The 23,250-nt window shown below is 41.4% G+C and overlaps 2 protein-coding genes across 5 annotated transcripts; one reads left to right on the top strand and one right to left on the bottom strand.

Annotated features, from left to right (window-relative positions):
* Positions 1-784: 784 nt before the first annotated feature.
* Positions 785-9,479, bottom strand: slc4a1ap (solute carrier family 4 member 1 adaptor protein). 2 transcript variants are annotated; one of them, XM_052085710.1, is made up of 14 exons: positions 8,612-9,479; positions 7,776-7,974; positions 7,549-7,677; positions 7,400-7,460; positions 6,232-6,371; positions 5,982-6,142; positions 5,650-5,719; positions 5,205-5,394; positions 4,192-4,288; positions 3,866-4,109; positions 3,284-3,382; positions 3,142-3,203; positions 2,530-2,599; positions 785-1,671 (listed from the first exon to the last, which is right to left on the bottom strand). In XM_052085710.1, the coding sequence occupies exons 1-14, from the start codon at positions 9,443-9,445 to the stop codon at positions 1,622-1,624; spliced, it is 2,406 nt and encodes an 801-aa protein (XP_051941670.1). In that variant the 5' UTR covers positions 9,446-9,479; the 3' UTR covers positions 785-1,621. The 2 variants fall into 2 exon arrangements, with proteins under 2 accessions (XP_051941670.1, XP_051941671.1); XM_052085711.1 differs by lacking the exons at positions 785-1,671; positions 2,530-2,599; positions 3,142-3,203; positions 3,284-3,382 and adding an exon at positions 3,389-3,724 and having other exon boundaries at positions 3,757-4,109.
* Positions 9,480-9,605: 126 nt separating this feature from the next.
* On the top strand, positions 9,606-13,667 carry supt7l (SPT7 like, STAGA complex subunit gamma). 3 transcript variants are annotated; one of them, XM_052085805.1, is made up of 6 exons: positions 9,606-9,781; positions 10,495-10,953; positions 11,456-11,780; positions 12,136-12,167; positions 12,255-12,373; positions 12,806-13,667. In XM_052085805.1, the coding sequence occupies exons 2-6, from the start codon at positions 10,529-10,531 to the stop codon at positions 13,102-13,104; spliced, it is 1,200 nt and encodes a 399-aa protein (XP_051941765.1). In that variant the 5' UTR covers positions 9,606-9,781; positions 10,495-10,528; the 3' UTR covers positions 13,105-13,667. The 3 variants fall into 3 exon arrangements, with proteins under 3 accessions (XP_051941765.1, XP_051941764.1, XP_051941763.1); XM_052085804.1 differs by having other exon boundaries at positions 9,608-9,781; positions 12,136-12,373; positions 12,806-13,115; positions 13,190-13,667; XM_052085803.1 differs by having other exon boundaries at positions 9,610-9,781; positions 12,136-12,373.
* The last annotated feature ends 9,583 nt before the right edge of the window (positions 13,668-23,250 follow it).

The raw sequence follows: 23,250 nt of genomic DNA, 5'->3' as shown, positions 1-23,250 counted from the left end.
AAATTGTTTTTTGTGCATGCAAATATTTGTTTTGTCTACTTTCTCCTTTTCAGAATTTTTGCTCCTGTAAATTGTGAATTTCCCCATTGTGAGACAAAGTTTTTTTCTTCTTCTTCTAATATTTGCTAGACACAAAGTTGATCAATAGATATATTTACTTTGGAGTAATTCGATTAAATGATTGATTCAACATGATTTGCAAATCATTGCATTCCGTTTTTTTTCATGTTTAACGCAACGTTCCAACTAAGGTGGAATTGGGGTTTGTACTTGAAGTCAGCTCTTGGCAGTTTAGGTCAAGTAGGTTAGCAATGGAGTAAAATTAGACCCTTTTCAACCATTGCTAATATCATGGGACCATGAGCGTCACTTTTAATAAACTTATTAGTGTACCGGTACATACACTTACTCATACACTACAGAAAATGACTCCACATATGAAAACAAGTTAGCTTTGTGTCTAATCAGCAGAATTATGCTTTGACCTAAGTGACCTTATGTAAGTGCCCCTAATAACCCCTAATGAGGTTGCTTAAGCACCACCAAGTGGCTCTGTGACCACTGCACTGGCTGACCGAATGTGTCGGGATGTGGTTTAATCGGTGGTTGATCACAGTTTAAGTGTATGAAAAGAATCTGGAAGGTGGGGGCACACATGGCTTGTCCTGCGTGTTTGAAGCCAGGATTTGGTAATCATCGGTTTGCACAGATGATTACCAAGTCACAGCTACATCTTGACTGCCAACACAACAAGCGTCTCCGGGCCGGATCATACATTCGTGCGTTTCTTTTTTTGTATAATTGATTCGTGAAGTTAATGTGAAGTGTGTCAAATGACCTAGCCAGCTGTCGACAGACATTTTATTGTGTTTACATAACGAAATACAGTGTAAAATTATTATCGACTTTGTCACCGGAAAAGAAGCAGAGAATAGCTGCAAACCAAGTGAGCAGCACTGAGTGGGAATCCTACATAAATGCTCAACAATGGCATCAGGACAATCCTGTTAAAAAGAGAACTTTTAGAAGGTCTGACCATGAGTGTGTGTGCGTGCGCGCGTATGTATCAGCTGACACACAACTCCGCTTACTGTAGCTTGAGTCATTATTAGCTTGCGTTTCATCCAGTAAGCCATCCAAGTGTCCAGATGGTCAGAAAAGCTGCTTCACTGCTCTCCCTCCCTGCTACACACTCTCTTTTCCGGGGAGGGGGAAGCAAAGCCAGTGATCAAGTAGAACCAAATAGGGGAGGAATACAGACTGAATGTCAGGTGGTCTGAAGTGAAAGAGGATCAGCATGAGACAAGGGGAGAAAAAATAAAAGCTGAATTCAGTTCTCTTTGTCTTGGGCTGCCATTTTCTATTTTCTGCTTGAAAGGTGAAAAGGACGGAACCTAAATCTTGTGTGTCGGGGCCGAAGGGGTCAAATGCCTGCATTGGCAACGCTTGACAACTGCGACCTCTTTTTTTGTAGATCAGCCAACATTATTATTTGAAGCTCAGTGTTGATTTTGATTCCCTCGTGGTCTCTCATGAGCTTGATCATACAGTTTGATGGTGTAAAGAGCTGTTGACGTGTTGGGTCAGATATGACTCAATGACAAGGGGGCGATTTTTCCACTCAGTAGCCATACTTGTCATTAAGATGGGTGCGGCCATCTCCAGTCTGCCCTAAAAGTGATAAATTAGGCAGATATTAATTTGGTGTCTCTTGACTTAAATGAGAATAAGCAATTACCAATGAGGAAGCCATTTTATACAGAGAGATATGGGCAAACATGGGCGCTTTGGGCACATGCGGTCCATTTTCCTATCCAAATACTTACCCAGGACACCTTACACAAAATTTGGTGAAACTATTAAATTGGGCTCATTACCGTATTTTCCGCACTATAAGGCACTTCGGATTATAAAGTGCACCTTCAATGAATGGCCTATTCTAAAACAGTTTTCATATATAGGGTGCACCGCATTATAAGGTGCATAGAATAGAAGCTACAATAGTGGCTGCAGTTGGGTTATGCATCCACTAGATGGAGCTACACTAAAGAGTACAATTTAATACAATACAGCTTTATTTATATAGAGCCCCGGCTACGGTTGCACTGTGCATTCACTGGATAGAGCTACACTCAAAGGAATACAATACATCTTTATTCAAATAAACCCTTCACAGCCGCTGCAGCCGTAACAAAGCACTTTACAGAACATTTAAAAAACTACGTCCAAGAAATCTGAATAATGAGCCATGTACAAGGCGCATCGGATTATAAAGTGTGTCTTATAATGCGGAAAATACGGTAGTCCTTATCATTGGTGCCTATTAATATGCACCATCAGTATCTTCTTGTCTCTTGAAACTGTTTGTTCGTTATGTGTGGACCTCATGTGCTGTGATCCTTGGTAAGAATGTAACAAGCCAAGGCTCATTCAGACAGATCAACAGACCCCTCGTGCCCAATTTAAAGTCAGAGCTTTGCTTCAAATGCAATACAAGTGTCTTGACTTGTGGCTGCGGAGTGCAGTTACCTGCCGGCGGCATCCAAACGCAGTAATCGGGGTCGTCCTGGGGATACTGACTCGAGAGCTGCGCTGGTGGCTATGGACACACACCATGAGGCAGTGTTGTTATATTATAAAAATAATATTTTATTTGAAAGTACTTTTCATAGTAGTCAGACACTTTACAACAAAAATTGAGCAACATGGGATAAAAACGTGTATTTTAAAGCAACTTGTATGTATGTATCTATGTCTCATTCATGCTGTAAATGAGCCAGGGAGTTTTCAAAGTAGATCACTTTTCATGGCAACAAAGAAGAATTGAAGATTTAAACCAGAAATACAGTAGAAGTGAATAGGAATTTATTGGAATAGACAGTAACAAACCAGGAATTTACAAAACTGAAAGTTGGCTCTTAGTCGGGAATTTTGGGGGGGAATATGTTTTAGTATAATCCTGATTAAAATGACCAGATTTCATACAGGTGCAGTGATATGGTATCATTCCCATAGAAATTTTCACATTTGAAAGTTTAGAAAAATAGCCAGACTTAATTCATGTGAAAATCGACAGGAAACACTCCAGACATCTCGTGTCACTTTCCACCTCTTTGCAATTTTTCTATAATGACCCCCTACCTTGCCCTTGCGTTTCTTTTTCTTTTTTGGATTAAGATCCTCATCACCCCTGTCTCTGGATTCTGTTGGGAAAAGTGAGTTAAGACCTGATTGTCAAATGTCAGGAGAGCATTGGACTCCATGCAGAAACAGCAAATCTCACCGGAAGATGATTGGTCGTGGTTGGACTTGATGTTCTGATGAGGAAACGGGTTCCCCGTGTCGGTACAAGCCGCACTTTTCTTCTTTTCGGGATTTTGTTCTGTGATGACGGGTGGGGGTGGGGGGGGGGGAGAACAACACATTACAGTACAAGGATATTTGAAACCTTTTTTAAAACGGAAAAAAATAGGTCCAACTCAACAAATTAGAAAACATCCACAAATTCGATAAAGACTGAGGCAAATCCATTTCAGAAGTCCAATACCTACCTAATTTCAATAAAGCTTAATAGTGACATTCAAAATTAAATCATGACTAATTCCACTCCCTGTTTAGTGGATCAAAACCACAGTTTTTTTTGAATTGCACTACTGTAATAAACTCGTTTTCACACAATATTCTCACTCACTTAGATGCACTGAGATGTTTTTAATACTGTAAACTTTACAGTATTCAATTACTTTACAGTGTAAAGTAATTGAAAAAGTGTATCTTTAGGTGTTGGACTTGAATTGACAGCTAGTACTGCCACCTAGTGGCATAAATGAATGGATATTTTCCAAAGGAAGTTGTGGCAGTTGACCTTTTAGCTCCAACACTGATTTTTCTGCTTTCTGTCCTGAAGTCGCTTGAGCTATGAGGTCATCGGCCTCTAACGGATCAACGTTCATCTCGCAAGGTTTATTTTCATGATCCTCCTTATTTTCAGCCATGTCCGGTTCTTCCTCCCCCTTTTCTTCTCCTTCCTCCTCCTCTTCTCCTCCTGGCGGAAGTTCTTTCGTGTTAAAGAGTTCGGGAGGCAAGATGGGCTGCTTCGGAGGCAACTTCTACAGAAGAAATGAAGACTTACGTTTACTTAGAGATTCGTGTCATATTACATTTTGGGAAAAAAAAAAACAAAACACCTACCCCAATAGTTCCAGTCTTCAGTTTAAACTTGCATCCTCCCTTCATGGCTCCAAAAAGCGGCAAGGCTTTCTTCGGTTTCTCAGACTTTGAGCTGCCACTACGGTACCAAAGTATGTTCAAAAACAGCATTAGTACTGAAGTTCCATTTAGCAATGCTATAACGAGCACCTCTAACTACAAACTCAGTGCGAATGCAAACCTCCACCAAGGCTGAATTGTTATCATCGGCATGTGAAAATTTGTATTTTAACTCTTTCATTCCACAAGACGTACTTGTAGGTCTTTTTAAAATTAGGCCCCGCCTACCAAGGACGTACTTGTACGTCTAAGTCTTTTTTTTGGTGTCATAGACAGGAGGAGGGTCTGATGGACTCTGTGAATGAGAATAAGCCGTTTGCATTGTAAATCATGTCAAAAAAGCGACCAGTAGGTGGCAGTGGCGCCTCACGTCCTTGAAATACATGCTTTTACTAAAAGCTCTTTTTCTCAGTTTTTTTGTCCAGGAATCACCTTTTTCATGAAACTTAGCCATTTTGTAATTCCAATTGCTGAAGAGTGGCATTCTATCTTATATGGACTCTATAAGAAGAGAGTCCAGACTTTATTTTGGTAGGCTCCATGTTTATATAGCAGAACCAAATATTCTGTGGGCCTTGCAAGATCAGTCAAAATCCAGTAAACCGCTGGGATTGAGGGGCTTACTCCAGTGAAAATGGCTGGGATTGAATGGGTTAACAGATCGCCTGTGCCATTATGATTTTTTGGGGGTATAGGGGGATGGTTGACTGTTCCGTTGTAATTCATACAAGACATGTTTATTTATGAAGCGCTTTCATAATCGCTGCAGCTGGAACAAAGCACTTTCCAGAACATTTCACATAAAATAATGATTCAAATTAAAGCAAAGCCAAGGGTGGGCTAAGACTGTTGTACGGTTGTGTAATCTATTTGTATTGACGCCACAACCACTTGAATGATTCACTGATAGAGTAACTAAAGAGGAGACTTTTCACCTGGGTAGCAACGAGGGAAGCTGTGAAGGGCGAGTGAGTTCCACCAATTTGCGCAGCCGCTGGGCATCTTTTCGGAGATCCGCGATGTGCACGTGCAGCTTTCTGCGCTCCAGGGCATCCATGGTTGCATCGCTGCGCACAGCGGTCATGAAAGCGTCCAGCGGGTCATCGGTCGAAGAGCCAGAAGGGTCTGGTGAGCAAATAGGAAGACCGTGTACAAGTATTCACAGTGCTTCATTTTACGGACTGATGTTTCTCGATATCTCACTCTCTCTCTCAATACACACACACCCACGCACGCACGCACACACACACACACACAGCCTTCATTTTGATTCTGGGTTGCAGGTTGTTGAATTTTTGAGGGGTAAACAAAACCTTAAGGTCAGGCGTACAAGCAGCCTGAATACTCTCCAGATGCGGTGTCCACTTGAAAAGAACTTACCTTCCCCAGGGGTGCTGAGCTTTTTCTGTGCTTCTGCTACCTCCTTCTCCACCTGTGATAACTTGGCCAGCTACAAGAGAGAGTGTGTGTGTGTGTGTGGGGGGGGGGGGGAGTGGGAACAACCAATTTGCTTTTAAACACAGAAAACCTGATGAAATCTAATTGAGCAGCTGTATCAAGAATACAATACACAGCTCTGATGATTATTGTAATTGTATTAACAATGACGCGCTGCATCACACGGAGACACTTATCCAAGACGTATCCTACCCTCGTTCGCTACATGTGACATCAAATGACACGGTTAGCTATTGCGTGCTTGCTGGCTTTACCAGTGATTCGTAGGTCTCGGTCCGCTCCTCAATTTTTCCTGCTTTTTTCATTCTTTCTTTCCTCTTCTTTTCAACGGTGCCCGTCCGGTCCAGGAAGGTGTCGTCGTCGCTGTCATAGTAGTCCTCATCTTCCCAGTTCTTTTTCTTGCGTTTGCGGGACACTGCGTAGTCGAGCAGACGTGAACTTGTTAGGACGCTCGGAGGGTCTTGAGACGATGCCTCGTAAAGGTTGAGCAGTGAGCACTCCCACCTGCTTCCTGGCGCAGCAGTCCTCGGGCTTCGAGCATGCGGCAGGCCTCGAGGCAGCACTGGACTGCCGCTTCTTTCTTCTTGCCCGTGTGGGTCACCTCGGCAACGAGCTGCCGGCCCAAGGCATCGTCCACCGGAAGCCTGGAAGACCGAGCCGCAGGATCATTCGGAAGCTTCGCAAAATGGCTGATCTGTACTGGACCACTTTTTGGCACCATTGCATTGGAATGTCAACTCCAAAATATGGATGCTGACGGACAGTCTCATCATCTCTGAAAAATGCAACTTGGATAAGGCTGTTTTTCATTTTAGCTTAGTAGTACCGATCATGCTCGTCTTTTTCATTGAATTTGGTGTGACATAATGTCACACGATTTACAAAGATAACATAGCTACAGCCACCCAATCGATATGGTCGGTGGTAAAAAGTAGGTCTCAAAGGTTCTAAAAAACATTCTTAGCGGTAATTACTAACCCCCCCTGACCCTCCTCAATATTGCAAATGCAATTAATTGTCATTATTTTTTTTCTGTTCCCATCTATTTTTTTTAAAGAAACCTAAGCAATAAATTCATCTGTTTTAAAATAAACAACATCTAATTGATGCTTTGGTCTTATAAGTTAATCCTCAAAGACAAATGAACCGTTAATTCACATGAAAACGTTTTCTTTCTTTTTTTTTTAATTAAGCTACTCCTATTCGAGTTAATTTTGCAAAAACTTTGACACGCCATATCCTTTCAGCGTTCACGACGGCTACTTCACAAAATTCTGCCAAACAAGTGTGGCGTTACTAAGTCATAACTGAGATTGTAACAATAATGCAAAAAAATCTGTGGCTTTATCACTTCAACTTTTCATGTTGCATGAAACGACGTGGCCTGCACTTCTTCAGAGTTGAACTGAACGAGACACTAGAAATAAATAAATAAAGTAATTATACACACACACACAAACACACACACGAACACGAAACGAAGCCTACCAAGTGCCGAGCAACCGTGAATGAAGCAGTCGAACCCCTCTCGAATTGCAGCCTTTGCAATTTGAAAATGGTGTCCTACATTACGATGTCAATTTCGATTTGGATTCATTGGTCAGACTTACTAAAAACAGTCAGATCAGGATTCAGCCAACACCTGTCGATTGGGTTTTTTCGTGACACTTACTTGATCCTGCAGAGCCAGCTGCCATGGCTTTTGTCTTCATACTCAAACTCCAGCTCTTCGCCTAATGTTAAATATCAAGCAATACTGAATTATTAAGAGTCAACATTTCCTGCTGTGTCTTGCTGTGGATTGAGAGGAAGTCAAATTACCTTCCCTGTCATAAAAACCCTGTAAGGCCTTTTTAGGGTCCTTTAAGTAAGCAGCTTCCTGGTCTTCTTGGAACTCTGTTGAGAAGGGGTTCTCCTCATTTTCATCTTGTTCTGGGAGCTGCTCCTCGGCTGCACGGGGAATTTATGGTGACACAAGCGGTAAAAGGAAAACGGAGAATTTTAATTTCTCAACCCAGCACTTCCAAACACAGTCACAAAAAGCTCACCCATTCCCCAAGAACAGCCCGAGTCTTCACTGGACACGTTGCTCTTGCCGCTTGTTACTTCATCCTTGTCCTCTCCCTCGTCATCATTGGACCCCTCTCCCAGCATTCTCTTCTCTAGCTCCGCCCTCTGTTTCCTGCCTTGCTCCCTCAGCTCTGTGACTGTTAGTTCAGACTCTTCTTCCTCATCAAATTCTGGACCCTGGAAGGAGAAGACGTTATTTGCATGAAGTAGGAAAGAGTTTATGAGGTAACGACCTTTTTTTTTCCTGCCCTAACTAATCTTAGTAAGTCACACATGTAAAACTGTAACACCTAAATGTAAAAGAGCAGTTACAGTTCATAACTCCAACGTTTGTGCTTTGAAAAGTCAAATATATTGATGCTAATTACAGTAAAGTCAGAATTATTGAAATGTTTCATGTTAACTGCGTGGATGAATTGTAAAGAGTCAAAGTTGGATGACAAAAGACCTTGCACTAAAACACTAACATTCTGCTGTGTAGTTTGGATCTTAACTCAAACAACAACAGTGCAGCAGGTGCTGCCACATTCTATGTACCGTACACGGCATCTAAATAAGGGCTCAGCAGTCTTTTTCAAGCCGAGAGCTACTTCTTCTCTAGCAATTGATGCGAAGGCCTACCACTTTCAAACTCACTTCTAAAATAACAAAAGTGCTTGGATGGCTTTGAATGAATTGAGATTACGCAAGTCTTGCCCCTCCACCTGAGGACCTGCGCTGTCATTTGTTTGGGTGTGAAACGTCATGCCATTAAAGAATAATTAAATAAGAATCTTAACATAAAAATTGTAGAAAGACGAAAAACAAGCTACACCTGTAGGATGAATAGTCTCGTGCTGCCGCCGAACTTAAGGACATGACCAACACGGAGTCTGATGAACGTTTTAGGAGGAATTTTGTTCTTGTTTACAACTGTGCCGTGTGTGCTGCCCAAGTCCTGGATGTAGAAACCTCGATCCTCACCGACAGACTCCCCTTCGCCGGGATGTAGGCGGTACTGGATGATAGCATGGTACCTGGAAATGGACGGGTGTTCCAGAGAGACGTCACACACCGGTAAACGCCCAACCACAAAGTAGCCTCGATGCCCGAGGGGCACTCTGTCCACTATGGTGCCGTTTTTTAGAATTTCAAGAGCATAGAGGTCATCCGGAGCAGGGCCGCCCCATTTAGGCTCTGTGTATGGGAGAGGAGGGAACTTGCCAGCAGAAGGAACCTTGGACGGGAGCACCCTGTGTTTAGATTCTAGTTTCACGTTTAGTGAAGCAACGTCTCTGTTTTCATCACCATTTGTATTCTTTTCTGGCCCAATCTCCGACGTTTCGTTGTCGTCTTCTGGAAAAACAGAGGGCTCACAATTGGATTCCTCAACGTGTGCTTGCTTGCTTTCTTTCCCGGGATTCCTCTCGGCTTCGGGTTTGGAGGAAGCAGGAGCGCTCAGGCTGCGTTTGCTGGCGAGAGAAGACGCAGCGAACGCAATTGGTTTTTTAAAAGGGTCCGTTGTTTCCTGATCAGCCCCAGGCATTTCGTTCTTTTCGGGTTTTGTGTCATTCTCTGTGAGTAGGCACTCGTCCGTTCCCTTCAACGAGTTGGTCTCTTTTTCATCCGATTTTATTGCGCTCACGTCGAGCTGCTCGGAGGCGGCCATTTATGTTTGGTGCGATGGTCTATTGAGTCCGGGTCTTGTTTTCATATTTGAACGGCGAAGAAAAACGAATCAGAAAGAAAATTAACACTAACATTACATTAAAAAACATTTGCACTCAAAACATTTTTTGGGTGTTCCCCTGAATAAAAAAAAAAAACATGCTGCCGTTGTGCATTTTTCTCCCGGAACAAAATACTTAATTTTGTATTTTACCGGAATGTGTTTCAAGAAGAAGTGAAAGGCTTATTTCCTGCATAAAGGTTCAAATAACAACCAAGCACATTGGTTGCGCAATTTAATATACAAACATTAGCAAACGCTTCTTTTGTTGAAAAGGTGAGGCACCATTTCTTAACTTATTCTTACTGTAATAGATACATTTGTGTGTCTTTTATCTGCATGTACGTAATATAGTTGTCTGCATTGGGACGACGCTACGCTTTTCCAAACTCAATGGAGAACTACATCTGCTGGCTTTCGAGTTGTATTTACATGAAGTAGAAATACAATATATTTTATTAAGCTACGCGAAGTAATTTGACAACAGTAACTCATGATGCATTACCCTAATTGTTGCTGGAATGTAAACGATGGGGTTTTTTATTTGGGGTTTTTTATTTAATCATTTTGACGCTTTTTCATGCACGTAAATCTACATAGCCACCTGAAGGTTGTTTTTAGAAATGAGGGAAAACTTGCTTTCTCGTACAAAATATTTAACAATTGAATATTGAAAGGCTGAAACGTAGAGGGTTTGGACAATTTTAAATTAAACAAGGTCTTTTAAATAAGTAATCAATGATCAAATTTATTGTTTGTAAACGTGAAAATCGAATAATCTATTAACTGTTGCACCTCTATTCTAAGATCCACGTTTCAGATGTGTAAATACTGTATCTGGCTTATTCCCACTAATACCGGTTAATTCCCATGAAAAGTTGCGTTCAAATGTAACTTTGAACATTTGCAACTTTACTTGTCAGTCAGTATTACATGTCAATATTTGGAAACTTCTAACACTGTAGGGCTCCTTTTTTGTCCCTTCTTAGTATTCCAGGAGCATTTCGTCTGTGATCTCTCATCATGATGCGCTACTGGGGCGAGATACCTGGGCCCGCAGGGGCTCCCGCCAGTCGCAGCTCCTTTGATTTGCTCCAGCGTGAGTTTCGATCGGTTGAGATGCAGGATCCTCCACTTCATCAGCCCTCGGCCCAGCGTCCACGCCCCACCACGATGCTGGACGTCCCATCAGAACCTTGTAGTCTCACCATTCACACGGTGCAGCTGTGCCAGCACGCCCGCCGCCTCCGTGGCCTTTTGGCAGCAGCTCAGGGTCAAAGCTCGACGTCTTCCGAGGTTGGGGGCAGGCTGGAGGATGTTGAAACAAACCTGCCACTGCGCCCTCCCACCCCACCCGCCATGCCGGATGACTTGCTGCCACCTGACTGCAAAGATCCCTGGAAACCCTTTCAGCTCCGCCACAGTGACCCTGAAAGTGACTTTTATAAGTAAGTTCATCTGCTTTTGTCAACAAACAAAAGTTGTGGTTAACCTGTTGTAATTCAATACTGAAACATTACAGAATAGGGCATGTGCATTCAAATGTTTAGAGAAGGTCCAATGAGGTTACTCTGTCACGGTTATAGTGCACATATACGTTTATGAGTTCACCCGTCAAACGGTAAAATCCAACTCAAACTGCTCTCTATTTGTGTTCATTGTCAAAATTAAATGAGCAAGCAAACAGTGCTGCATAACTTAGCCAAGGGTACCTTAACAGTAATCGGGGAAACGGATTGGCATCTCTCCAACAACTAGATGTAAGCAAACAGTGCTGCATAACTTAGCCAAGGGTACCTTAACAGTAATCGGGGAAACGGATTGGCATCTCTCCAACAACTAGATGTCATTTTTACATTTGTCTGTAGCGAGAATCGTGATCCTCCGTTTCCAGATGAGCGAGTGTTTACGCAAAGTCTTTGGTTCCCCTTTGTCTTCTCCCATTATCAGGGGTAAAGGCGAGCCAGTCACAGAGCTGAGTTGGCCCTCCTGCAGGCAGCTCCTTTATCAGTCGGTGGCCACCATCTTGGCCCACGCAGGCTTCGAGACGGCCCAGGAAAGCGTGCTAGAAACTCTCACCGACCTGGTTCACGAGCACTACTTACGCCTTACCCGCCTCCTACGGGTAGCTGTGGACCGGGAGGCCCGGCTGGGGGCCAGTCCCTTTCCTGACGTGATGGAGCAAGTTTTCCATGAAGTGGGCATCGGCAGTGTGCTTGCCCTCCAGCACTTCTGGCAAGTGCGCATCAAGGATTATCACAGCTACATGTTACAGGTGAGGAAAGACAAGTTTTATGACTCGCCCCAGGATCAAGTCACATTGTTGAGTGAGGGTGCATGTGCTCTTCGCTGCAAAAATGTTGAGTAGCGGAATTGAAAAAAAAATAATTCAAACTAAAAATGTATTATTTACAGGTTGGGTATGCATTTTATTTGAATTAGTTCCCCTGACCAAGGTGTTTTGACAAAAGGAATATGCAAAGAAAGATGGACATTTATCCGTATGTACATATCAATTCTGACCATATAATAACCACCTGGAGCTCGAGACACTGGAGGCCCTTTTTTTGTGTATCCATGTTTTTCATTTTTTAACTGCCGATGACTGAAAATGGGTTTTGCCCTTCCAGGTTAGTAATGATCTGTCAGAAGAATACGATAGGTTGGTGAATCCTGAAAAGTCTCTGGATGACTCAAAGCCCCTCAGGATCAAGGAGGAGCCCATGAGTGACATTTCCTTCCCTGTTAGTGAAGAGCCAGAGGCCGACCTAGCGTCTGGGGACCAAACCTTGCCCATGGGGGTCCTTGGGGCTCACGGTGAGAGGCTGTCCGCAGGCCTGGATGCCGACCACTCTCCTCACACCTCAAGTGAGTCCTATTTTTATTCACATATGCAATGAAGAATTCAAGTTCTCTTTTGGTGCATAAGGTTGTCTGAAGAAAAGCCTTAGAGGCAAATGCACAACCGGAGCTGCAACGTGGTTGTCACGTGACTTTGCCCCCCTTAATTAAACTTTCCTCCTATCACTTCGCTCAACATAATCTATTCTACAGATTGAACACATTTCACTGTGCGCCTGTTTAGGACTTCAACGGAATGCATTAAGATAAGATATCCTTTAGTTGAGAGAGTAGAAAAATAACCAAGTAAGTGCTTGAATGAGTGCTGTAACGGAACAGTGGTACCTGAAAGAAGGTAATAGAAATTACAAATTTTGATGATCACGGGTCCCTAAGCAGGTGCTTCGTGTTTGTGCTTTCGGCTGAAGTCTGACCATTTTCTCCTCATTTTTTTCTAAGGTGGTGGTGTGGCCAACAACTCCCCCTTGTGGCCACAGGTAAAAGTGGAACCGCACGATGGTGAGGAAGGCCAGGCTGCCTCTCATCATCCTCATCCTCATCCTCATCACCACCTGGGTGGAGATGTGTTTGAGGAGGGGGACCCCATGTCGACAATAAGCGAGTCAGGAGCCGCCATGGCCTCGTCTCCCGCTGGCGCGGCATCCGATGGCAGCTTTGCTTCACATTCGCCGGAATCCCTGATGAGCACCTCACCAGTCTTCAACCAGAGACCCAAGAAGCGAGCGAAAAGGATGTGAGGTTGCGTTGTGTCTTAAAGGAGACACACTGAACTCGTCAAGACAAAACATATATTGACTGGGATATTGAATGAAATTGTTCAAGGAAGAAAAATGCACAAGATTGTTTTTAGCTGTTATAGTTTGTGGACAATTAATTCATCAAGTATATGCACACGATCATTTGATCCATCCATGCATTTTCTGTAATACCTGTCATAATTAGGGTTGTGGTTAGCTCGAGCCAGTTGACTTTGGGGAAAGATTAGGTACATACGGGTCTAGTCGCCATTCAGTCACAGGGTGATTAGATAATCAGGTAGCAGGCAATACAAAAACAACTTTTTATAGAGCTAATGTCAGTTAGGGTTTTCAACCAATATTATTGTGGATAGAGTTTACAGTGTAGATTCTTTTATTTTGGTCACATCTTGACGACATGAGGGGTAACAACACCAATGAAGTGTCAACATAGTGAAGTTGCTGCCATTTTTAGTCATTTATTAAGAAAGACTTTAGATTTGGCTTGTGTTTTCTTGAGTTTATGAGGTAGACATGATGCAAAATGTTGTTATGAAACATTTTTTAATATAATATTCATTTCCGTAATTGAGTTGAATGCTTTGTTTTCTTTCAATTTCATATTTCATCTGCACAGCTCGGACCAAAATCTTTAGCGTGTTGCCACATATTGTTTTTAACTCCTCATTCCTCCTCCACCCACACGTTTACATGTCGGCCTCGGTAACGCATTCCACTAGGGGCTGCACTGTACACGTCTCACACACTCACACACACACTCTCTCTCTCTCACGCACCTATCAACCTTAAGATGTTCTGCTAAATTAGCATCTGTTCCAGCCAAGCTGACAGAGACACCAGCAGGAAGTGCTGTTTGGTTGTCCACATTATGAAGACAGTGCCCTGCGATTGGCTGGCAACCTATTCAGGGTGTCCCCCGCCTACTGCCCGGAGAGAGCTAGGATAGGCTCCAGCAACCCCCGCGACCCTAGTGAGGATCAAGCGGTTCGGAAGATGACTTATGAAGACAACGTGCATTCAGCCTTAATGGCAAAGTAATTGCTTAATTTTTCCTGCTCAATGAGCTGATATATTCAAATACACGGGCAGTTTAGTGTGCATGGTCCGAGCGGGAGAAGTGCTTCTAGCCAGGTTTATACTGATGGCTAAGTCATGGTTGTCTGAATACACTTAAAAAAAGGTCTGTACTGTTCCTCCATATGTGGCAATAACAGTGGCATGGTTAAGCGTAGTTGGGTGTGTATACTGTCCTTAAGGAAGCTTAATTCCATGCTCAGTGATGTCAATTGTAATATATTGGAGCATAAGTCTCCCACAAACGTTTAGATTATCAAACTTGCAAAATATGGACGTTTCCGAAATTAAGATTTGCCCATCTAATGCGTCGTTGTTGACAACCGATGTAAGGGATTTACTTTTTTATATTTTCTTAGAGGTGACTATTCCGCCATCGTTTTCCAAGGTAACAACTCAACACAAGGCTGTGATATAATTACTGTCAGGCCATACTGGCAAATTAACAAAATACTTTTTTTTTTTTTTGGTTTGTTTGTTTTTAAATGACCAAGTCCCCTTTAAATGGACTTTTGAACGTATGTTGATTATCAAAACTGTCTTAGTTCATCTATCCGCCACTGGAGGGCAGCGTTGTGTTGCATGCAAACGTCAACATGGCAGGAAGCCCCCCCTCCCCCACCTCTGTTCAGCGGAGGCTTCAGTACCACTGCAGTGATACCAATTACCAGACATCGGATTCGCCCAGAATGTTAACAAATGGCTTAATTTCGCACTACATGGTCCCAAATCGCTTGCTGTTACTGATATTTTATATATATATAGCACCACATTACATTTCGCTTTAGAGTAATGTTAGTTCCAAATACAAATGTCCAAACAAAAGAGGAAACTGAAACAAGCTCCCATACCACATGACTAATAATTGCAAAAATAATGAATAGAAAGATATCACACCAGTTCTCCATGGTATTTTTTTCCACACTTGTATACAAGCGTAGAATATGACATCGACTATATGGAAGCCAAAACATACAGCATATTTGATAATTAGCTGGAGTTTGACACATACACCCATGCATGCAATTGATTTTAAAGAAAGACTCTTGTTGAATTCATGTAGCTACAGTAGCTCTCCCTATAATTGTCCATCACATCGGTCAGCAGATTTCAGTTTCTTTCCACCTCTTAGTGTTGCAGCACCATCTTCCTGTAGCTCATTAGAGACTCTGCCGTGCCTGCATACAACTGACACTACTTGCATTTCCCATCCGATTCTGCTTCAGTTGATGTGACCGAGGGCTACAGTTTGTGTTCACATCAAGCACTGAAAGCATTTCATGTGATATATCGATACTGTGAAGAAGCCCCCCCCCATCTCTCATTTGTCACCCAAAAGCTTCAACAATGCCACTTTATCTTTCATCGTCTACAATGTATACATTCATGACATTGCCATAACAACAGCGAGTTATCACAGCTTGAAATTAGGCGCTGGCTTGACAAATGCTTTTCTGTATGAAATACGCTTCAGTTGGGTCTCCTTATGGCTTTCAATAAGAGAAGTGTCATCTTTGATCTGCTCCATGTGTTAAAGTACTTTGAGACAACTTTTGGTGCAATTTAAATAAAATTGACTTGAATAGAATAGATTGAAAATTCTATAGTAGGCATAAAAAAAAAGTTTCACATCTTGTCATTGGGTGCCCTAACTTTCCACATCACCCCCTATTCTGAAAAAGTGTTTTTTTCTGTCTTTTTGGACAGTCTGACAAAGTATTGTGAGCCAGCATTTTTGTCACACTGCAGTTGTGCGACTGCCGCCTTATTTGAGTTAAAGCTGTTTGACACCATTCCATCCCATCTGCTGTTTGTTGCCACATTTTCGAAAGCTGTCAAAACACTTTCAGACACTCCAAAACCAAATGAGAAAATGACTGACGGAAACGATGCCCTGCCTTCATAATAGTCAAGTGAAGTCAGTTTTTATTGTCAAATATGCTCTATGTGCAACATACAGAAAAGATGAAATTAACTTTCTCAACCACAGTGCAAACATGTACTGTATTGAAACACACACAGTTAAAAATAATGGCAGCAACCTGAACTGCATAAAAATACATAAAGACATAAATAGTTCACAGTTTTTAATCATATTTTTGGTTATTTGCACCCCTCAGATAATAGATTCAGTTATGCAGAAGAAGCTGTTCAATCAAACAACCGAGACTTTTATCAAAAGTTCACGAGATCTATGCCACCTAAACAGTCAGGATTATTTCCAATCAAAAGAGCCAAAAGAAGGCACGAAAGCACATCAAGTAATGTGTGCGTCTGTGATGCTTTCTTTTTCACCTGCGCGAAAAATATATTTTCATTCTTAATTGCTGTCACATACACACTCATAAACAAAGGCGATGAAGCAATAAAAGGAACATGACAAACCTAATCTTTGTTTTGATGTTGTCCTCCTTTCACATCCCGAATTTGAGCCGTCTTTTCTTCTTCTGATTTGTGTTTGTTGAAAGGAACAGTCTCTTGTTTTGTAGCGTCATGCCTCCTTTCTCTTTCGATAAAATGATGAAACCTCAGGATTCAATGAATCTAAACCAGTGGATCTTAACCCTTCATTAGTGAAAAATAAATATATACCTGTATATATTTTTCAAATTCAAGATATTAAAAAAATCATTTATTAAAAAAGAAATAAAGTAAATTTTTTTGTACGACGTACTATCACGACAGTCACATGTTGTCGACTGAGCGAAGTAAATTTCCCGCAGCACTGATTGGACAAGCAATGTACCGTATTTTCCTCACTAAAAGGCGCACCTAAAAGCATTCCATTTTCTTAATAGCTTAACAGCGCGCCTTAAAATCCGATGGCCTTGTGTATGGTTATTACAGTAATATGTCGACCCCCAAAATGGCTCCTTTCCAGAGACATGCTTACAAGGCAGAGTTCAACACGGAAATAGAACAGCGGCAAGAGAGTTCAACGTTAACGAGTCAATGTTATAACTTGTTGTTCATTAAGTGAACTGTGTCACTGCGTTATTAAATACGTTTTACTGACATCTGATCGTTCTGTTGGCATTTCCTTGAGTGTGGGTCCACCTAGTGGATGCATTGTAGATTGCGCCTTATAATGCGGTGTGTCCAATATATGAAAAAAAATTACAAAATAGGCCATTCATTGAAGGTGCACCTCAAAATCCAGTGCGCCTTATAGTGCGGAAAGTACGGCAATGTGATCATCTGCAACCAGTGATGGCCAAGCAGGCGTGTCATAACTAATTGACATGTTGAGTCGATGTCTTAACCTCCATGGCAGAGGCTCCGTCGAACCCCTGAGACCGATCCACCGAACCCCTGGGGTTCGATCGAACCCAGGTTAAGAACCACTGATGTAAAGGCAACGAGAAAGGTGCTGCACGCGTGACACAGTTGCCTGGCCTGATCCCATTTAAGAATAAAAAAGTGGTTACCGTATTTTCTGGACTATAAGTCGCACCAGCCATAAATTGCATAATAAAGAAGAAAAACATATGTAAGTAACACTGGAGTACAGGGCCCATTTTTTTATAGGGGCAGGGGGTGTATTTGATCACATCCAACACCATGGACATACACGTCATCAGTTGAAAGCAAATATAAATAAAAATAGAGAACAACAGGTGGAATAAGCGTACGATATGCTAACTTTACATGACGCATAAACAATGCACAAAGATTGTGTCTGGTATGTTCACGTAACATATTAAGTTAATCATTAAGTAACATATTCAGTTATTCAGATAACCATAGCATAAAGAACATGCTACCAAATTTACCAAACCATCAGTGTCACTCCAAATCGCTAAATCCAATGAAACCTTCATCCTCTGTGTCACTTTTAAAGAAGTCCGGAGAACCTTTGGAGGTAGAAGATGCGGCACTTCTTCTTTTACGTCACTTCGATCAGAGTCACTGTCGGTTGTTTTTATCAGTTACCTCCAATGTGGAACGTATCAAATTGCAACATTGCGGCACAATGAATGTTTGTTAACTACAATCACTAGTCAGCATTTGTTGTTGTTGTGCTTTCACATTAAGCACCATTTTGGGGTTTAATGTGAAAATAACGTGAAATGATATCATGTGTTAATCATGTCACACAGAGGTCACTCCAGAGTATAAATCACACAATGGGCCAAACTATGAAAAAAAAAAAAACAGTATACTGTCGCTTGCGTATAAAATCGAGAATCAACTAAGTGAACAGCATCTCACATCTGTGAAAGTATTTTTTTGTTGTTTTGTGTTGTACCTTAGCTTTTGGTGTTAATAGTATTTCCTTCTTTCCCGACCCACCCTGAGAGTTAAGAGAGCACCATTGTGTCATTTTTCCGTAATGAATGGACACGTCTTCATGCATGAAACAAGTGAAAACAAAAAAAATAATTCTTTGCCCTAAATCCTTTGCGTTGAAATGCAGACGAGGGTCTTCATTTCCAACTTGGTGGCGTGCACTGTCCAGCATGATTTTCAAGTTTAACTTAAATTTTTCTTTGTGTCGCAATAATTTAATAGAAATGTTGGCTATGTTCACACCGCTGCTCAATTCAGATTTTCTCTCGCCCATATGCCATATGTACAATGTTGTATATATTTTTTTTCATGCAGTGTGAACAAAACAATTCAGATTTTTTTTTCAAATTGACATGGGCCTTTTTCGTACATGTTTGTGGATATTAATCCAATATGCCTACAATGCGTCTGCAGTATGAATGCTCATCAGCACACATCCAAGGTTTCTATCAACAAAAGTCCATATTGTGCTTCGTGAAACCAAGGGGAGTGCTTACTGACATCATCCGTGAATCTGCAAAGTTCTTTTGAGTAACACTTTTTGTCAATATATTTCACTTTAATTGAATCCCACTTGAAACATGAAGCATAAAGTGGACATTATTGGTGCTAGTCGGAATTCAGCAGCGCAGCCTATTCCTTTCTTACAGACCTACGGTCATCTTTAGTAGACGTTTCCATTAAGTTAGGTGATTGAGGAGCGTTGCCTCATATCGCCAAAATATTTCTATCTCCTCCTGCCTCGCTACTCTGGATATGTGAGTTGGTAAAATGAGGCCTTACACACAGGCCAACATTTCCTTCCATAAACACTGCGCCACATGATTTCTTTTCTTTCCTTTTTTCAATGTTGTCTTTGTGCGCATGCGTGTGACATCACGGATGCGTTGCGTTCACATTTGAAGTCATGTTTGATTTTGTCATGTAGACGAATCCATGTTTTGCACACACGTTGACATGTTTTGTATTACTGACTGTGTTTTTAAGAAAAGGGCGGAACGATCTGTGGCCCTGGCACAGTTTGACAGCGCTGAAAGCAAACTGACTCTACCAGAACTCAATGACACCATTGCGGCACAAATGAATGTTTGTTAACTGCAATCACTAGTCAGCATTTGTTGTTGTTGTGTTAAATGTTGGTAAAGGTTAATTAACACTGATCGTGTTCAGCTCATTTTATGAATTTGTTAGATTGCTTGTACCGTAGTATTCAATTTGCTTTGAATTTGTTGACACAGCCAGTGTGCTCGCAAACAGCTTGATATCACTGGCGGTTTTTGACAAATGGCATTGCACAAAGCCCCGGAAGTCATGTTGATGTTGTATTTGGGATGCATTTGATTTATTTTTGTTTGCCTGCGGTGTATGCTGTCGGTAAGATTCTCTCTGCAGTCGTGTTTATATTTGGAACATATGCACACTGTATTTGGAACAATGCTTGACAGTGAATATTCATCCATTTTCTATAACTTTATTCTATTCAGTATTGGTGGGAGCTGGGGCATATCCTCGCTGACATTAAGTTGAAAGGCAAACTACACCCTGGACTGGTCACAAGTCAATCATAGGGCAGGTGTAGAGGCACGTAACCGTTTGCAGTCACATTCACATTGTCACTGTGTTGGAATTGAGTGGACATGGTTATCAACTCGTTCAAAGTGTTTGTTAATACATACATAATGCACTGTGGGAGGTGAATTACATGTATTTATAAATTGAATAGAACTTCATTTCTAAAATTCCTTATCTATTTTCGTATTTTCTGCACTGTAAGGCGTTTCGAGTATAAGGCGCACCTGCAACGAATAGCCTATTTTAAAATAATTTTCATATAATGTATAGGGCGCACCGCATTATAAGGTGCATAGAATAGAGGCTACAAAAGGAGCTGCAGTTGCGTTATGCAGCCACTAGAGAGAGCTATGCTAGAGGGAATACAATACAATACAGGTTTATTTAAATCAAGCTTTCTCAACCGCTGCAGCTGTAACAAAGCGCATTACAGAATATTTAACACACTACATCCAAGAAATCAGAATATTGATCCATATAGAAGGCGCACTCGCGGCTCTTGAGAAAACTGATTGCACTATAAGGTGCGCCTTGTAGAGTCGAAATACGGTATCTGTTTCAGTCATAGTATCGTGTGACCTTTAGTAATTACATTACTACATTCAATGAGCGAAATTCATTTGATGGGTTCCAATTGTTCAATTATTTTTCCAAACCGTGGTCGTCAAATATCGTTGCTGTATAAAAAAAAATATTCAATTAATACTTCTTTTAAAATGTGCAACCAGAGATAATGTTTTACTGCCGGAAAGTATGGAGAGAATAAATTAACCTCAGCTAGCTCCCTGAGCCCTTGACACTTGTAGTGCATAATGATTTTCTATTAAAATCCTGTCATTCTCTAAATTAATTCTGTCTTTTAGTGTATGATTTAAAAACATTTTTCAACTTGTCTTCAGGTGAACATGCACACGAAAGAGCCACTGACAGTGATTGCCACTAAAGACCAATTTAGGAAAGGGTTTTTTGTGAGCCAACACTTTGCACATATCAAACAAGTCTCAACATGTCTGGGGAAGAAAGTAAGCATGTGGTGCCTCTGTTTCTCTTCTGATGCTGCCATCCACCAGAGAAACAGAATTCTGTCGCATGAAGCTTTTAGTGTAAATCCACCCTTTTCTCCTTAGATTCTTTTACATGGTCAGAAAAGGTTTATTAGTGCTGATGCAGTACTCCAGAAATTGAAACAGGAAGAATAGCACGATGTTGTATTCCAGTATGCAACCAAAGTTGTTAGTGCCCATAAAAAATATACATGTAAACAAACATTGAATGGAATTAGTACTATAAACTGTTCATACTCATCTATCACACACAGTGTCAGCAATTCAACAATTATCTTGAGGAAAAGTTCGCCAGGAATGCACAAACCCTCTAAAAACCTCCAACACTTTATGGATGGAGCAGATTAAAAAAATGTACAACAGCACATCAAGAATCTCTCTAGCCACAGTACTCAATTCTTATAGAGAGTGATAATACATATACTGCAGTACATGATGGTAGAATATTATACAGTGGTACCTCTATTTACGAAATTAATTTCTTAACGAGAAAATGTTGTCAACAGAGACGCATTTTCCATGTAAATGCCCTCATCCGTTCCAAGCCAAGCGCCTCCCAAATTCAGACATAAATGTTTTCTAAAGCATAGGTGCATTAAAATATGTAACAAATACATGTTACAATTACATTATTGCACAATAAATGAGAGTTGTGCGTAATGTAAAAAAACAGAATAAAAAATAAAAATGATGGTCATTTAAATTAACTGCATCTTCATCGTTTTTTGCCCTCTTTAGTTGAAGTTCTCTCTTTTGACTGGCGTTTTGTAAAGAACTGAGCCAAGGACGTTTGCTTTTGTCGGCTTTTAACAATCCTTCGAACATGTCCAAGGTAAACATCAGCATAGTGAGTGATCGATGATTCACATTTACGTATAACTATGGAAAGACCTCATGGCCCAAGGGTTACAGTAGCCCCGATGCTACATAGACGCATATCTATCTATCTACTCGTTTAGACACAATTGGTAGAAGTCCCTCTGAGCCAATGAGATGCCAGGATGATGCTACATAATAGCCAATGGCAGAGCAGCTATAAGTATTTTACGTTCAGGAAACTTGGAGCTGCGACAAGTAGCACATACAGTATTTTTACCTTTCGTATCTTGAAATGTCTTTTGTAACAAGAGGCAATATTTTCCTCTTGAGGCGTTTCGTAACTTGAAAATTTCGGTTGAAGAGACATTCATAAGGAGAGGTACCACTCTAACTGCAATTTGATGTCTGTTGCAGTTTGTCCAAGGACAAAGAGGTCACTATTTCCTGGTGGGATAATGCTATTCTGCATACAAATTCTGTGAAAATACAGAACAAAGACAGTTATCTTCACTAAACCAGGAAGTGTTGCAGGAGAGTGTCTGTGTGGCCTCATAATTTGATAGCATTGAACAGACTTGATGATGAAGGGCTGTGTAATATCTTTTCCAAGATCTTTCAAGGGCTTCATTTATTTATTTATTGTTGCATTCCTTTTGTATTCCTTCTTTCCTTTTCCGACCCGATGTGATTTTGGCCAAGAGGCATCGGGGACTGTTTCCATGCTGCTGCCCTGATGAGAAGAACAGCTCAATAAACAAGATCAGATTGCGCAGGCAGACAGAGAATGAGCAGTTGCTATGGTAACTTCCCTTACATCATTGCACCCCGTGAATCAAGATCCTTCATATGAGGTGCCAGCGAATTCCTGGTCTAGAAAGACTTGGGACTCGACAGACGTGTGCGTCACAATCCTGATGGCATCGGTGCATTTACGTCCTCCAAGAACAGAATTAATTGTTACCAAGGTGTCAGCGCTCTCCAACGTCGAGGAAACTGCCAGCAGAGGTTTATAGAAAAGTGCGTCATTCGGAATGACATGCAAACCTGACGAACTGCGCCTTGCAAGTGCAACAGATAAATAGATTCACTCATTCTGCAGATACAATATCATGCATGCCCTTGAATGCACAAGGTTGTATTCCTTGTTCCCATCTGATCTAAAATTTAAAACTGTGCATACTCTTTGGTAGTGGAGCCATGTTTAATATCCATCCAGACAATTTCTGGAGCTATAATGAAGCTCACACCCAATTTCATTGTCACTTTTTAATTCCTCTCTTATTTGATTTCACACTAAAAGCCTCCC

The sequence above is a fragment of the Hippocampus zosterae genome, chromosome 14, assembly GCF_025434085.1.
Source record: "Hippocampus zosterae strain Florida chromosome 14, ASM2543408v3, whole genome shotgun sequence".
NCBI lineage: Eukaryota > Metazoa > Chordata > Actinopteri > Syngnathiformes > Syngnathidae > Hippocampus > Hippocampus zosterae.
The sequence above is the reverse complement of the archived record's forward strand: the minus strand, read 5'-3'. Positions and strand labels throughout refer to the sequence as shown.

What these genes read in the sequence shown, in the direction of transcription:
- supt7l (XM_052085804.1), top strand. Translation starts at nt 10,529, where the DNA reads ATGATGCGCTACTGGGGCGAGATACCTGGGCCCGCAGGGGCTCCCGCC. An exon ending in CCTGAAAGTGACTTTTATAA is followed by an intron (nt 10,954 to 11,455) that starts GTAAGTTCATCT and finishes TCCCATTATCAG; the next exon opens with GGGTAAAGGCGAGCCAGTCA. An exon ending in CCACTCTCCTCACACCTCAA is followed by an intron (nt 12,374 to 12,805) that starts GTGAGTCCTATT and finishes TTTTTTTCTAAG; the next exon opens with GTGGTGGTGTGGCCAACAAC.
- slc4a1ap (XM_052085710.1), bottom strand. Translation starts at nt 9,445, where the DNA reads ATGGCCGCCTCCGAGCAGCTCGACGTGAGCGCAATAAAATCGGATGAA. An exon ending in TGAAGACTGGAACTATTGGG is followed by an intron (nt 4,110 to 4,191) that starts GTAGGTGTTTTG and finishes TTTCTTCTGTAG; the next exon opens with AAGTTGCCTCCGAAGCAGCC. An exon ending in AAAAGAAACGCAAGGGCAAG is followed by an intron (nt 2,600 to 3,141) that starts GTAGGGGGTCAT and finishes GTGTGTCCATAG; the next exon opens with CCACCAGCGCAGCTCTCGAG.